This window comes from Pipistrellus kuhlii, unplaced genomic scaffold, assembly GCF_014108245.1.
Source record: "Pipistrellus kuhlii isolate mPipKuh1 unplaced genomic scaffold, mPipKuh1.p scaffold_m20_p_4, whole genome shotgun sequence".
NCBI classification, from domain to species: domain Eukaryota; kingdom Metazoa; phylum Chordata; class Mammalia; order Chiroptera; family Vespertilionidae; genus Pipistrellus; species Pipistrellus kuhlii.
Window position 1 is genome coordinate 59,333,130 of NW_023425540.1, and position 12,371 is coordinate 59,345,500.

Genomic DNA, 12,371 nt, shown 5'->3' on the forward strand with positions numbered 1-12,371 from the left:
ATCCAAATGTTTGAACAATGGTCCAGACAGTCCTTCTGCTTACCCAACAGTTTTTCTTTCATCATTGAGAGCCATCAATAATCAATGTCATGAATTTAGTAATTATTCATTTACATATTTAAACTGATATTTTGAAATGACAATGAGAAGCTGACAATTAACTGTTCTCAAAGGAGATGCCCTTTCTTGTCATATGGTTTCTATTCTGGGACTAGCACTTAAAGAGATTTTCAATTAACTGAACAACAGAGTGTCTCTCCAGCTGAGACTTCATTTAGAATGCAAATGCCTTACCTTCTGTACCAATAATTTAAATACCAATCCCATTGATGTTAAGAAGCCAGTTACAAAATCAAAATTCATCCCCACTATAGACCTTGAGTGAATTAAACAGTAAAGAACTTTAAGGCTTTTGAAAAACATGGTTTCTGTGTTAGCTTGGAAGCATGCAAGGTGGAAAGATCCTCACGTAAGGGCCACAGACTTGCCCTTCCCCTTAGAGACTATCTTATCTTGACTTTGTGGCTTAAAATAGAGATATTAATTCCTGTTGCAAGCATTACATGACATAATGGATGGACTAATTGTAAACTCTAAAGCTTCTATAAACATATGCCATTATAACTTTGGACATCCACTAATATGCTGACTCAACGTAAAAAGCTTGTAAAATAAAGATATGGGCTGGGGGAGAAACAAAAATACCCTGAAAAATACCACTAAAAATACATGTGAACAAACTGCTCTATAGAATCAATACAATCTCTATCCAAAATCTCATTTGCCTGTTTTGAAAAAATTGACAAGCTTATCTTAGAAGTTGTATGGGAATTCAAGGGTCTAAGAATAGCCAAACAATCTTAAAAAAAAAAAAAAAAAAAAAAAAGAACAAAATCAGAAGATTCACATCTCCTAATTTCAAAAATTCCAACAAGGCAATAACAATCAAGACAGTGTGGTACTGGTATAAGAATTGGCAATATATTGCAGAAACCGGTTTGGCTCAGCGGTAGAGTGTCGGTCTGCGGACTGAAAGGTCCCAGGTTTGATTCCGGTCAAGGGCATGTACATTGGTTGCAGGCACATCCCCGGTAGGGGGTGTGCAAGAGGCAGCTGGTCGATGTTTCTCTCTCATCGACGTTTCTAGCTCTCTATCTCTCTCCCTTTCTCTCTGTAAAAAATCAATAAAATATATATTTTTTTAAAAAAACAAAAAACCTCAATTGTTTAAAAAAAAGAAAAAAAGAATTGGCATATATATATATATATATATATATATATATATATATATATATATTTTCCATATATATATATATGGAAAATAACTGAAAGTCCAGAATAAACTCTCATATTTATGGTAAATTAATTTTTGACAAGAGTGTCAAGAAAATGGAAAAATAATAGTCTTTTCAACACTGTTGTTGGGACAACTGAATATCTACATGCAAAAGAATAAACTTGGACCCCTTCTTTACATCATTCACAAAAATTTAACTCAAAATGGGTCATAGACCTAAATAAGAACAAAAACTATAAAACCCTTAGAAGAGTACATCTTTGTGACCTCGGGTTAGGCAGTCTTCTTGGATATGCTACCAAAACACAATCTATGAAATCTTAGAATTAATGCAATTCCAAAAGCACATTATTGAAAACAACCTAAATGTCCAATAACAGGAGGATATTTAAATAAATAGATAATGGCATATTATAATTGCAAACACACCTTCCAATCTTTTTCTGTGTATTCGTGACAGTTTTATTGAGTTATAACCCATATGCCATAAAATTCAGCCATGTAAAGTGTGCAATCCAATGGTTTTTAGTATATTCGTAGAGTTGTGCAACTAACACTACAATGAGTTTTGAAAGATTGTCCTCATCTCAAAAACAAATCCCCTATTCTTTAACTACCATCCTTCATACCCCACCCCCTCATTCCATTACCTCCAGTCCAAAGAAACCACTAATCTACTTTTATTATCTCCATAATTTATATATTTTAGCCATTTCATATAAGAGAAATCATATATTATGCCCTACTTTGTTATTGGCTCTTTTCACTTAGCATAATGCTTTCAAAGTTCATCCATGTGGTTTTAGTACTTCATTCATTTTTCATGACGGCTTAATATTCCATTATGTAAATATACCACATCCTGTTTATTCATTCATCCATTGATAGACATTTGGGTTATAGACATCTTTTGAATATTATGAATAATGCTGCTATGAACATTCATGTATTGTACAAGTTTGTGTGAGGACATATGTTTCAATTCTTTTGCATATATACCTAGGAGAATTGCTGGGTCATAATGGTAATTCTGTGTTTAAGTTGATGAGAAACTGCTAGGCTATTTTCTAAAGTGGCTGCATCATTTCACATTTCTACTAGGAATATAAGAGGGTTCTGATTTCTCCACATCCTTGTCAATACTTGTTATTATCTAACTTTTTATTATTGCTATCTTACTGGAGGTAAAGTGCTATCTCATTATAGTTTTGATTTGTATTTCCCTAATATCCAATATGTTAAACTCTTTTCAGATCTTTTTAAAATTGGGTTACTTATCAAGTTGCAGCAGAAGAAACCTTTTTTTTTGGGGGGGGGGGGGTGGGGGAGGGATGTTTAACCACTGTGAAAATGCTTATCAGAGAAGAGCTGGCATTTGTCAGCCTCTGGTCTGAGAAAGGGCAAAGCATTCTGCAGCAGTTTCTATCAGGTGAGGACTCTGGATATTCATTTCTTTTTTGCTTCTGAGCCCAGAGACTAGAAAACAACAACTAGCCAGAGGACTGCTAGGTGGGTTTTCCCTGCAGCACAGCTCCGAAGACCATGGAGCTACCAAATGAGAATGACAAAAGGTGTTTATTTTTTCCAATTGGGCAAGTTTTGGGCCTACATGAATAAATCGCCTGCCCAGCACATTTTTAAAGAGGCAACAGAAGAGTAAAATAAAGTTGCTCTTGAGTTATATAAAAAAAAATTAATTTGGTTACTTATCTTTCTATTGACTTATACAATCTAGGTACAAGTTTCTTATCAAATATATAATTTGCAAATATTTTCTCCCATTCTTTTACTATTTAGATAATTTTTTAAAGCATAAATTTAAAAAATTTTTTAATGAGATCCAATTTACCTATTTTTTCTTTTATAGCCTCTGTTTTGATGTCATATATAAGAATCCTCTGCCAAATCTAAAGTGACAAAGATTTTAGCTCTTCCATCTACATTTTTTATCCACTTTTGAGTTAATTTTTATATAGGAAGAATGTGAGGAATATACATTTTTCTATGTGAGGAATGTGTTCAACTTCATTCTTTTATATGTGTCTATCCATTTGTCCCAGTATCATTTGTCAAATTGTCTATTCTTTCCTCATTTCACCCTTGATTCTGACACTCTTGTCTTGCTCTGTTAAAAATTGACTCATGGGTTTGTTTCTGGACTCTCAGATCTATTCATGGATCTATGCACCTATCTTTGCCAGGGCTACACTGTCTTAATTACTATTGCTTTGTAGTAAGTTTTGAAATTGGGAAGTGTGAATCCTCCAACTTCATTCTTCAAATATTTTCAAGATTGTTTTGACAATTTTGGGTCTCTTCGATTTCCATATGAATTTTAGGATCAGATTGTGAGTTTCTACAAAAAAATAGCAGCTGGGATTTTGAGAAAAGCTGTGTTGAATCTGTAGAACAATTTTTGAGAGTATTGCCATCAAAACAATATTAAGTCTTCCTATACAACATAAACAGAAGATGGCTTTCTTTTTGTCCAAACATTTCTAATGTACTACAGCAGTGGTCCGCGAACCGTGGCCCTCGAGCCACGTGCGGCTCTTTGGCCCCTTGAATGTGACACTTCCATAAAATACCACAGCCTGGGCAAGTCTATTTTGAAAAAGTGGCATTATGTCAAAACCAGTTCGGCTCAGTGGATAGAGCGTTGGCCTGCGGACTGAAAAGGGTCCCAGGTTCAGTTCCAGCCAAGAGCACATGCCTGGGTTGTGGGCTCAATCCCCGTGCAGGAGGCAGCTAATCGATGATTCTCTCATCATTGATGCTTTTATCTCTCTATCCCTCTCCCTTCATCTCTGAAATCAATAAAAATATATTTTTAAAATAAATAAATAAATAAATAGGGTCCAAAAATTCAATGCCATAAAACATGAAGTTACATCCCTGTACAGCTAATGAAATGCACAGAAGAGCCTGCTGCAGTCCCACTGCACAGCCAGCTCCTGCCCTGCTCAGGCTGCTGGTATCTGCTCCAGGTTAAACATCCTGGAGGATGATTCCAGGTCCCTCTGGCAGGCTGGGAGTACTTTGGCAGAAGCAGCTATTCCCGGAATATCCAGTTAGCAGATGCCTTTTTTGTCAGCCTGATGGGGAAGGTTAGGCCAAGAGAATATTGATTCAAATCCCTGCCTTTGACGTGCCTCTTCCTGAGATGGCATTCTGTTGTTGACATTTCCCCTCCAGGACTCAGTCTATCTTTCACTTATCCTTTCTCCAAACTTAAGATCTCTAGCCCACTCCTGCTTGAGAATGAGGACCAGGCAAAGAACCAGAGAAAGAACACAGGTGAATGTGGATTATTTATTACAGTATATGTTATGGTTGATCCTTGCTTACCCAATATCATTCCCTGCTCTTAGTAACAGAACTCTGATTTTGTTTAGGAAGCAACATGACCAACTGAATTACATGCTTCTTTGAACTCTATTGGAAAAAGGCATGGTAAGGTAATGTTGTTTGACCAATAAGATGTCAATTAAGGGACTTGAGAAAGCTCTGTTTTAATGATATAGGCAACTCTCATTTCAGCTTCCTTTTATACCTTCCTCCCTAGAATTTGGAGATGGGAGCGGAAATAGAGCAATCATTTGAAGAACATGAGATAACCATGAGGATGGATGTGAAGATTGGCGATGTGTTAAGATAGACGGAAGCTGGGCATTGACACCATAGGGAAACAACTGTCCCAGCCTGGATGGATCTCCTCCAGATTTCTAGATGAGAAATCCAACTCTTTATTTTTTATTTTTTATTGTGCTTAGGCTTCTATTATATATAACCAACTAAAAACCTAACCAATACAGCTGTATACCATGAGTGTAAAGATTGACATCTTTTGAGGAACCTGAGGGTTTTAAGGTTTTCGTGTAGAAAGTGCAACTCTCATTTAATAAAAGAGAATATTCATAGCATTCCTTTACACCTACACTAAAGTGGCCAGTAAAGGTCATTAAACACGGTCAGCACAAATATACAGCTTTGCAGAGGGAGTCGTTTAATGCCACTTATCTTCGCTTGCTCCATTCCCCAAGCCATCCTATATAATAAAAGGCTAATATGCAAATCAACCGAACAGCAGAACAACCGGTCGCTATGACGTGCTCTGATCACCAGGGGGCAGACGCTCAATACAGGAGCTGCCCCCTGGTGGTCACTGAGCTCCCACAGGGGGAGCACTGCTCAGCCAGAAGCCAGGCTCATGGCTGGTGAGCCCAGCGGCATCCACAGAGGAGCTAAGGAGTCCTCAGGAATATCCAACTGCCAGGGAGTGGGCTATGCTAGCAGTCACACATCCCCCAAGGGGTCCCCGATGGTGAGAGGGCACAGGCTGGGCTGAGGGACCCCGCCCGCCCCCCCCCAGTGCACAAACCTCGTGCACTGGGCCTCTAGTGCCAAATAAACATATATCCCAGGAAAAACTGTACTTGCTGTGTAAACATACTTCTAGAGAAGTTCCTTGGTGCTCCCTTTCAATGAAATTATATCCTTGAAATCCTCCTATATGGGAGTCCTGTCACAGCACACAACTGCCAGGGCAACTCTGCCCACAGTTAAAATTCAAGGTTCATTACCTACAGTTCAGGGCGTACTAGTAAACCTTTCACCTTCGAAGTGGATATATTAAAGTTCTGTGCTTCAAGCAATGACACAGTGTGTCCCCCCACACACACACTTTTGCTCCAGCAGGTTTCTACTCCAAATCCCCTTTACCACCAGCACCTTACACACAATGCCTTCTCCTCCAACACAAAGCCCTCAAATCATGCTCACAGAATTACTTATCCTTCAGGGTAGATGCAGCCACCATTCAAAATAATAGTATATGCATTTGTATAGGAAGTCTGGATTAGATAAAGCAACATATTAACATGCTAGATTAGGAGGAGAAAATTCTACTAGTTTTCTATATGCACTCTTGCTTATGTGAATTATATTCTTTTTGCTTCCTAACATGAAAAATGTAGATTGTTTTTATTATTGAAAGTGAAATAATAATGATCTTTCAAGTAAGAACACTACCATGACAAATCTAAATTATATAACCTTTATTATTATTATTCTTATCCCAGAACCAAAACAGGAACAGACTTCCAGATAAAAATCTATGTGGGGTCAAACTAGAGTTACATATATTTTTTCATTTCAGAACAGAATCACTTCCATAAAGTTTTCTGATATCTTTTTAATGTTTCCCAGTGAAGCTTTAGAAAAATAATAAAATCCAGCTAAAATGAACATAATCCAATCAAAAGTTCAAAGTAAATTATTGTGGTTTTTTTTTTAAGTGTTAAATTCTTACATGTCAAATTACCTGTTTCAGATATCTTTAGATTTTTTTTTTTAATTCCCCATTCTTTTTCTTTACGTAGACAAGGACAATCAGCACGAGGCAGCCTGGAATGTTCAGAGCTCTTTAGCACCACCAAGACACCGGTGTAATACACGAAAGTGTAATATACAGGTGTAATTCACAACTTAGGCCGCCTACTTCCTGGAAGGCAATTCAAATTCCGGCTGGTAAGGTCTTCAGCCCGCTGTTACAACCTTTCATAGAAGCGTTCGGTGACACATTACGATCGCCCCCTTTACTATCAGTGCCCGACAAGTGATGCAATCTGGACCGAAGCAATTATTTGCCAAGCCCTGCGGCTAGAAGCGGCGGCCCCGCCCCCGTAGGGGATCTGGAGGCAAACAGGGCAGGGTTGTGCGCGGTGGTGAGGCGAGCCCCGGACCCCTCCGGGCGCTCACCTGGCCAGCGCGCGGCGGCGGGTGGGGAGTCAGGTCTAGACTTCAGACTCGTCTCTTACATTCTCCAGTTTGCGCCTGAGTGCTTCGTTCCCCTCTCACTAATAGGTTTCATCAGTACAGGTGGCAAACTCTGGGTTCCCAAGTTTGGAACGTAGAGATCCTGAAAGTTCTCCACAGCCTGCTTTCCTGTGCCACTCTGTCCCCGAGAGCGCATCCCCCTGCTGGTCCGTGCGCCCCTGGGGAGGCTGTCCACCCACAGCCGGACAGGTCGCTGCCGGTGCCACAGCATCGTGACGCCCAGGCTCCTGCCCGAGGCTGCAGATGCGCCCCTCTGACCTGGGACAGGCGCCCCGACCCCTCACCTCCACCCCCCACCCCCATCCCACCCCACACCCTCCAGGCACAGGGTCTCCGAGACTCAGGGGCAGACTCGCACCCCACGGAGCTGCCTCCCCGCGCCCAGACAAAGCCGGAGCTGGGAAAAGTTGGACCCACTGGCTGCTCCTCCAGAAGGCGAGTCCCACGGCCCCTCGGCCTCCGCGCCCGGGCAGGGCGACGCGCTCCCGAGGTCGCAGCCAACTTTTCCCGGGAGCTTCGGCGCAACTTGCTGCAAGTTGGGGCGCGAGAGGGCAGCGCCAAGGGGCTGCTCTGGCCCCGCCGCCCGCCGCGGGCGCGCACCGCTCCGAGGTACCTGCTGATGTAGCCGTCCCCGTCGCCGTCGCACGTCTGGAAGAGGCGCCGCATCCGCTCCTCCTCGCCGGTGCTGGACGTGTCGCTGCTGCTGCTGCTGCCGCCGCCGCTGCTACTGCCGCCGCCGCTGGCGCTCCCCGCCGCCGCCGCCATCATGCGCCCGCGCCCGCTCGCCAGGAGGACGCGCCGCCGCCGCCGGAGGATCCGCGAGGCTCCGCCGTCGGCCGCCGCCGCCGCCGGGACCCTGCCTGGCCACGGAGCATGCCCAGTGGCCGCCGGGCGGGCGGGCGGGCGGGCGCTCCGGGCGCGGAGTCCGCTGCTCCGGGTTTTGCCGGGGCTGGGAGGATGGGCGTTCGTGCTGCGATCGTGGGAGCAGGCACCTGAGGGGAGAGGGAGGGGGAAGAAGAGGAAGGGGTTCCCCGGTCTGGGAGCCCCGGGTGGCGACGGGGACGCGAGGGGAGAGGACACACGGGAGGGGCGCCTTTGGGAAGGTGTCAGCTCCGTGCATCCGGCCGCGAAGCGGGGGCGGGGGGGGGGGGCTGGACACTTGGAGGCGGCGATGAGGGCAGAAGGCCGGTGTTCTCCCCGCAGAATGCTTCCTACAGCCTGTAGTCATGCATTCCCTTTTTCAGGAACAAAATAAACATTACCTTATTATTATTATTATTATTATTATTATTATTTTCCAAACTCAAAGCTGTGCTCCTGGTCCCCACTCTGCAAACTGCGCAGGAGACTGCACCCCTAGTTTTAAATGAGACTTGGACTGGTTGGTCTTTTTTTATGCGTTTTAAACAACTGTCAAAAAAAAAAAAAAAATCTGACCCCTCTTGCCCCAAACTGGTCTTCCACCTCTAGTGGGAAAAACCTGTGCTGCATTGGGCACACGGCTAGCGGATTTCTAGAATCGCCTCGCTCTCCTGACCTGGTGTCAGCAGAATTTGCCCCAGCAGCTTTAGCGACCGTAATAAGTAGTCCCATTTGATCCACACAACAGACCTGAGAGACAGCTTTGTTATTACCAACTTTATGTCTTAGGAAGTAGAGTTGCCTTGGTTATAAAATAAGATAGTATACAATGCACTTGGGACAATACCTGGCATCTACTAAATGCTCAATAAATGTTAACTCTCATTATCCCAATTTATGGATAAGAAAAGGGGCACTGGGATTTGCTTATGGCCCCAGACTCAGGAAGTGTCAAGAGAGAGGCAAGCCCAGGTAGACAGTTTTTAGACAGTACCCTTCCACCTCTGCAGAAAGGAACCCACAATGAACCAATTTGTGGTTTTGTGAATGACTCATTATTTTGTCCCAGACTTTCTGCCAGAGGTCTGTGAAATCCTGTGCTGGTTTGAAAACACATCTGCAGATTCTTTAGTGCACCTCTCATCACCAGGTGGGGCCTGTCGCCTCCCCTGGAAACTGGGCAGGCCTTGGTGACTGTGCTGACTTGTGAGGCCAGGTTAGAAAACACAGTGTAGATTCCACCTGGCTTTTCACCAGGGACACAGGCCTCTGAAGTCCAGAACTGCCTTGAAAGAAGTTCACCCACCTTGATGCTGCTTTGCTGGAGAGACCAGGCGTATAGACAGAAAGAAATGCCCAGGGAGCCTCAGCTGTTTGAGTCTTCCCAGCCCAAGAGCTAGATAAGTGAGTGAGTCTTAAGAGGCTGGTAGACCTGGTGCTGCAACTGCCTGAAAGACCCTGAGCAAAAATTGTCCAGCTGAGCCCAGCCAACCCCCAAAGATCCTATATAATAAAAGGCTAATATGCAAATCGACCAAAGTGCAGAACGACCAGTTGCTATGATGTGCACTGACCACCAGCAGGCAGATGCTCAATGCAGGAGCTGCCCACTGATGGTCAGTGCGCTCCTACAGGGGGAGTGCCACTCAGCCAGAAGCTTGGCTCACAGCTGGGGAGTGCAGTGGTAGTGGTGAAAGCCTCACCTGCCTCTGTGGCAGAGCTAAGGATGTCCCACGGCCAGATATCCAGGCCTAAGCCATCAGTCAGACATCCCCTGAGGGCTCCAGAACTGCGAGAGGGTGAAAGCCATCCTGAGGGACTTCCCCCAACCATCCCGAGTGCACGAATTTCATGCACCAGGCCTCTAGTATAATAATGAAAGGATTATTGCTGTTTTAAGTCACTAAGTTTTGAGGTGTTTTGACATGCAAAATAGGTAACTGGAACATGCCCATATGTCTTGGGGCCCTCTGCCCAGTCATTAAAAAAGTTTCCCTGCACTATTGTCTCTCTCCATCCCATCCACCCATTCCTACTTTAGGTTTTTTGTTTGTTTGTTTTTTCCATTCTGTAAATTCTCAGTATTTCAGGACACATATAGGATGTCATCTTAGAAAAACTATGTTGGTCTAACCTATATTTGCTTAATAGATGCTACTAGCACCACAAATATTCTTGTCTATAATGGAAGGACCAGTGACCAAGTTCCTAAAAATAAATAAATAAATATTTTAAACCTTTATTTTTCTAATTTTTCATAGAGTAAAACTTATTGTCTGAGAAACAGCCAGACAGGTATTGTCATCCCTCAAATCTTGGGGTTAGGGGGTGGAGGGAAGCATTTTTTCTACATACAACATGAATAGAGGATCTGGAAACCCAAAGGATTGTCCAGGATTTGAGTAGATCTCTTCATAACCACACTCCGTATACACACAAAGTGGAATGTAAACCTAAACCAGTTATATCTCAAAGCAAAGAATGCTTTTCTCCTGAGAGAATATGTGCATGATCGCTCCAGAGATTTAAATTGAAACCATCTTGGATTAAATCTGAACACACAAAAAGTGGATCTTGACAAATTTCCGTAATAACACTAGCTAAAGCTTGGGTAACTCAGAAATGACTGAACAGATAGGTTCAACCTTCCAGAAAAGAATTTGCTTCTGAGCTGATATGAAGCATATGAAATTTCACCAGAAAGGTTTACTAGGAGAGGGAGAAATTGGTAAGACATTGAAAATAGAGGTGCCATCTGAATATAAAGATGATAAATAGAAAGTACGAACTTGAAATGAGAACTATACACATGGCCATAAATCTAGCAGTACTGGTTATATCATAATTCCAAAGGTTTTATATATTGATCTGAGGTTAACACATAGCTAAACATTGTTGTCCTTATCCTCCTTTTTTTCCTTCTTCTCTTGGTTATAATAGCACTTCATATTTGAAAATCCACTGTATACATTACCAGTTAAAACAAAACAATTGCAGGGTTGTGCAAGCTTAATTTTTTGTTTTTTGCCCCTCCAAATTTTGTTTACCTGAACTAGGACTACATGCTAGACTAGGAGCGAGGACATCTCTGGTGCCCTCTGTCCACTTTTCTCTCTGTTGGTGTTTTTATGAGGTCAGCTAAGTTCCCATGTCTCTTAAGGAGTCCTTCTTCACCTTCCCAGGTCACACAGATCTCCCAGGGCTCTCAGCTCACACATTTTGAGAGCAGAATCACGTAATAATGGTAATTTCCCACCTCCTCCAAACAATATCTGTTATTTATTATTAAGTGAGATTATTCCTATTATTGAAAGAAAGTAGTGAGGAAGAATTGGGTAACTCGACTAACTTCTATTAAGCCATTATTGCAAGACAATGAATACCGATTTACATGTTTAAATATTTTACCTTACTTAATACTATCTAGTGGAAGAGCTGATGTTCATGAGCCCATTCCTAAACTTCAAGTGATATGGGTTACCTGAATTGACACAATCTGATGTGGGATCCCATGTCAACAGAGGAGATACACTGCAAGGAATACTGGCTGATGTCCTGCAAGTAAAAAAGACAAACCCATACTAGCAATAAACGCCTAGTGTGAGCATCAATCACTGGCCCTTTCAAAATAGAAGTGGCCCAATGTAGCCAAGTTGCCATCAGGTGGTCAGTAAGGGTTCCTCAAAGAATGGTGCCATCTTGGGTGCCCAGCATTAGTCTCTGTTAATAGCAGGTTGGACATTTGATAGCAGTAACAGCTGATTGTTAAGTTGGTGCCCATGATATTGTGAAGAATATCACGTGAAGAATGAAACTGGTATTCAGTGAAGAAAATGATGAAGCCAAGAAACCAACATTTTAGGCAATGCCCTTAGGGCAGTGGTTTTCAGATTGCAGGCTGCAGTCAACCAGTGAGTTGCAAAACATTCAGTAGATGGTGACTGGCTTTTTTTTTTTTTTTTTTTTTTTCAAGCTAGAGAAATATAAAGTAAAAATATGGGGATGTATTTAACCTCGTAGTCTTACACATTGTTTCAGAAAACTTTTCCATTTGTGCATGTATGTTTTTGTTCTGGAATACAATATTTAAGAAAAAAAAAAGTATGTATGTGCCTAAAATACACTGCCTTGGGGGGAAGATACTTATAGCAAGAACAATTATCATGACACTCTGCCCACATGTCCTACTTTTTATTTTTTTTATTTTTTATTTTTATTTTTATTTTTATGAGGAGTGGCTTAAGGCATTTCTCTTAATTCTCTCCACTTCATTTTGAGTGATCAGGGTAGACTATATTTTATTTCTCCTTCTCCTACAACCCTTCTCAGTTTCTCAATGGTGCCTGGGTTGGGCCAAGAAAACTTATCTGATCCA

General features: G+C 42.4%; 1 protein-coding gene across 1 annotated transcript in view; it reads right to left on the reverse strand.

The window, feature by feature from the left end:
* MCC (MCC regulator of WNT signaling pathway) overlaps positions 1 to 7,935 on the reverse strand; it is a 338,649-nt gene extending 330,714 nt beyond the window's left edge. Inside the window, exon 1 of the mRNA XM_036410932.2 lies at positions 7,749 to 7,935. Within this exon, the coding sequence (XP_036266825.1) occupies positions 7,749 to 7,903 (155 nt within the window). The 5' untranslated portion in view covers positions 7,904 to 7,935. The remainder of the gene's footprint in view (positions 1 to 7,748) is intronic.
* Positions 7,936 to 12,371: the final 4,436 nt, after the last annotated feature.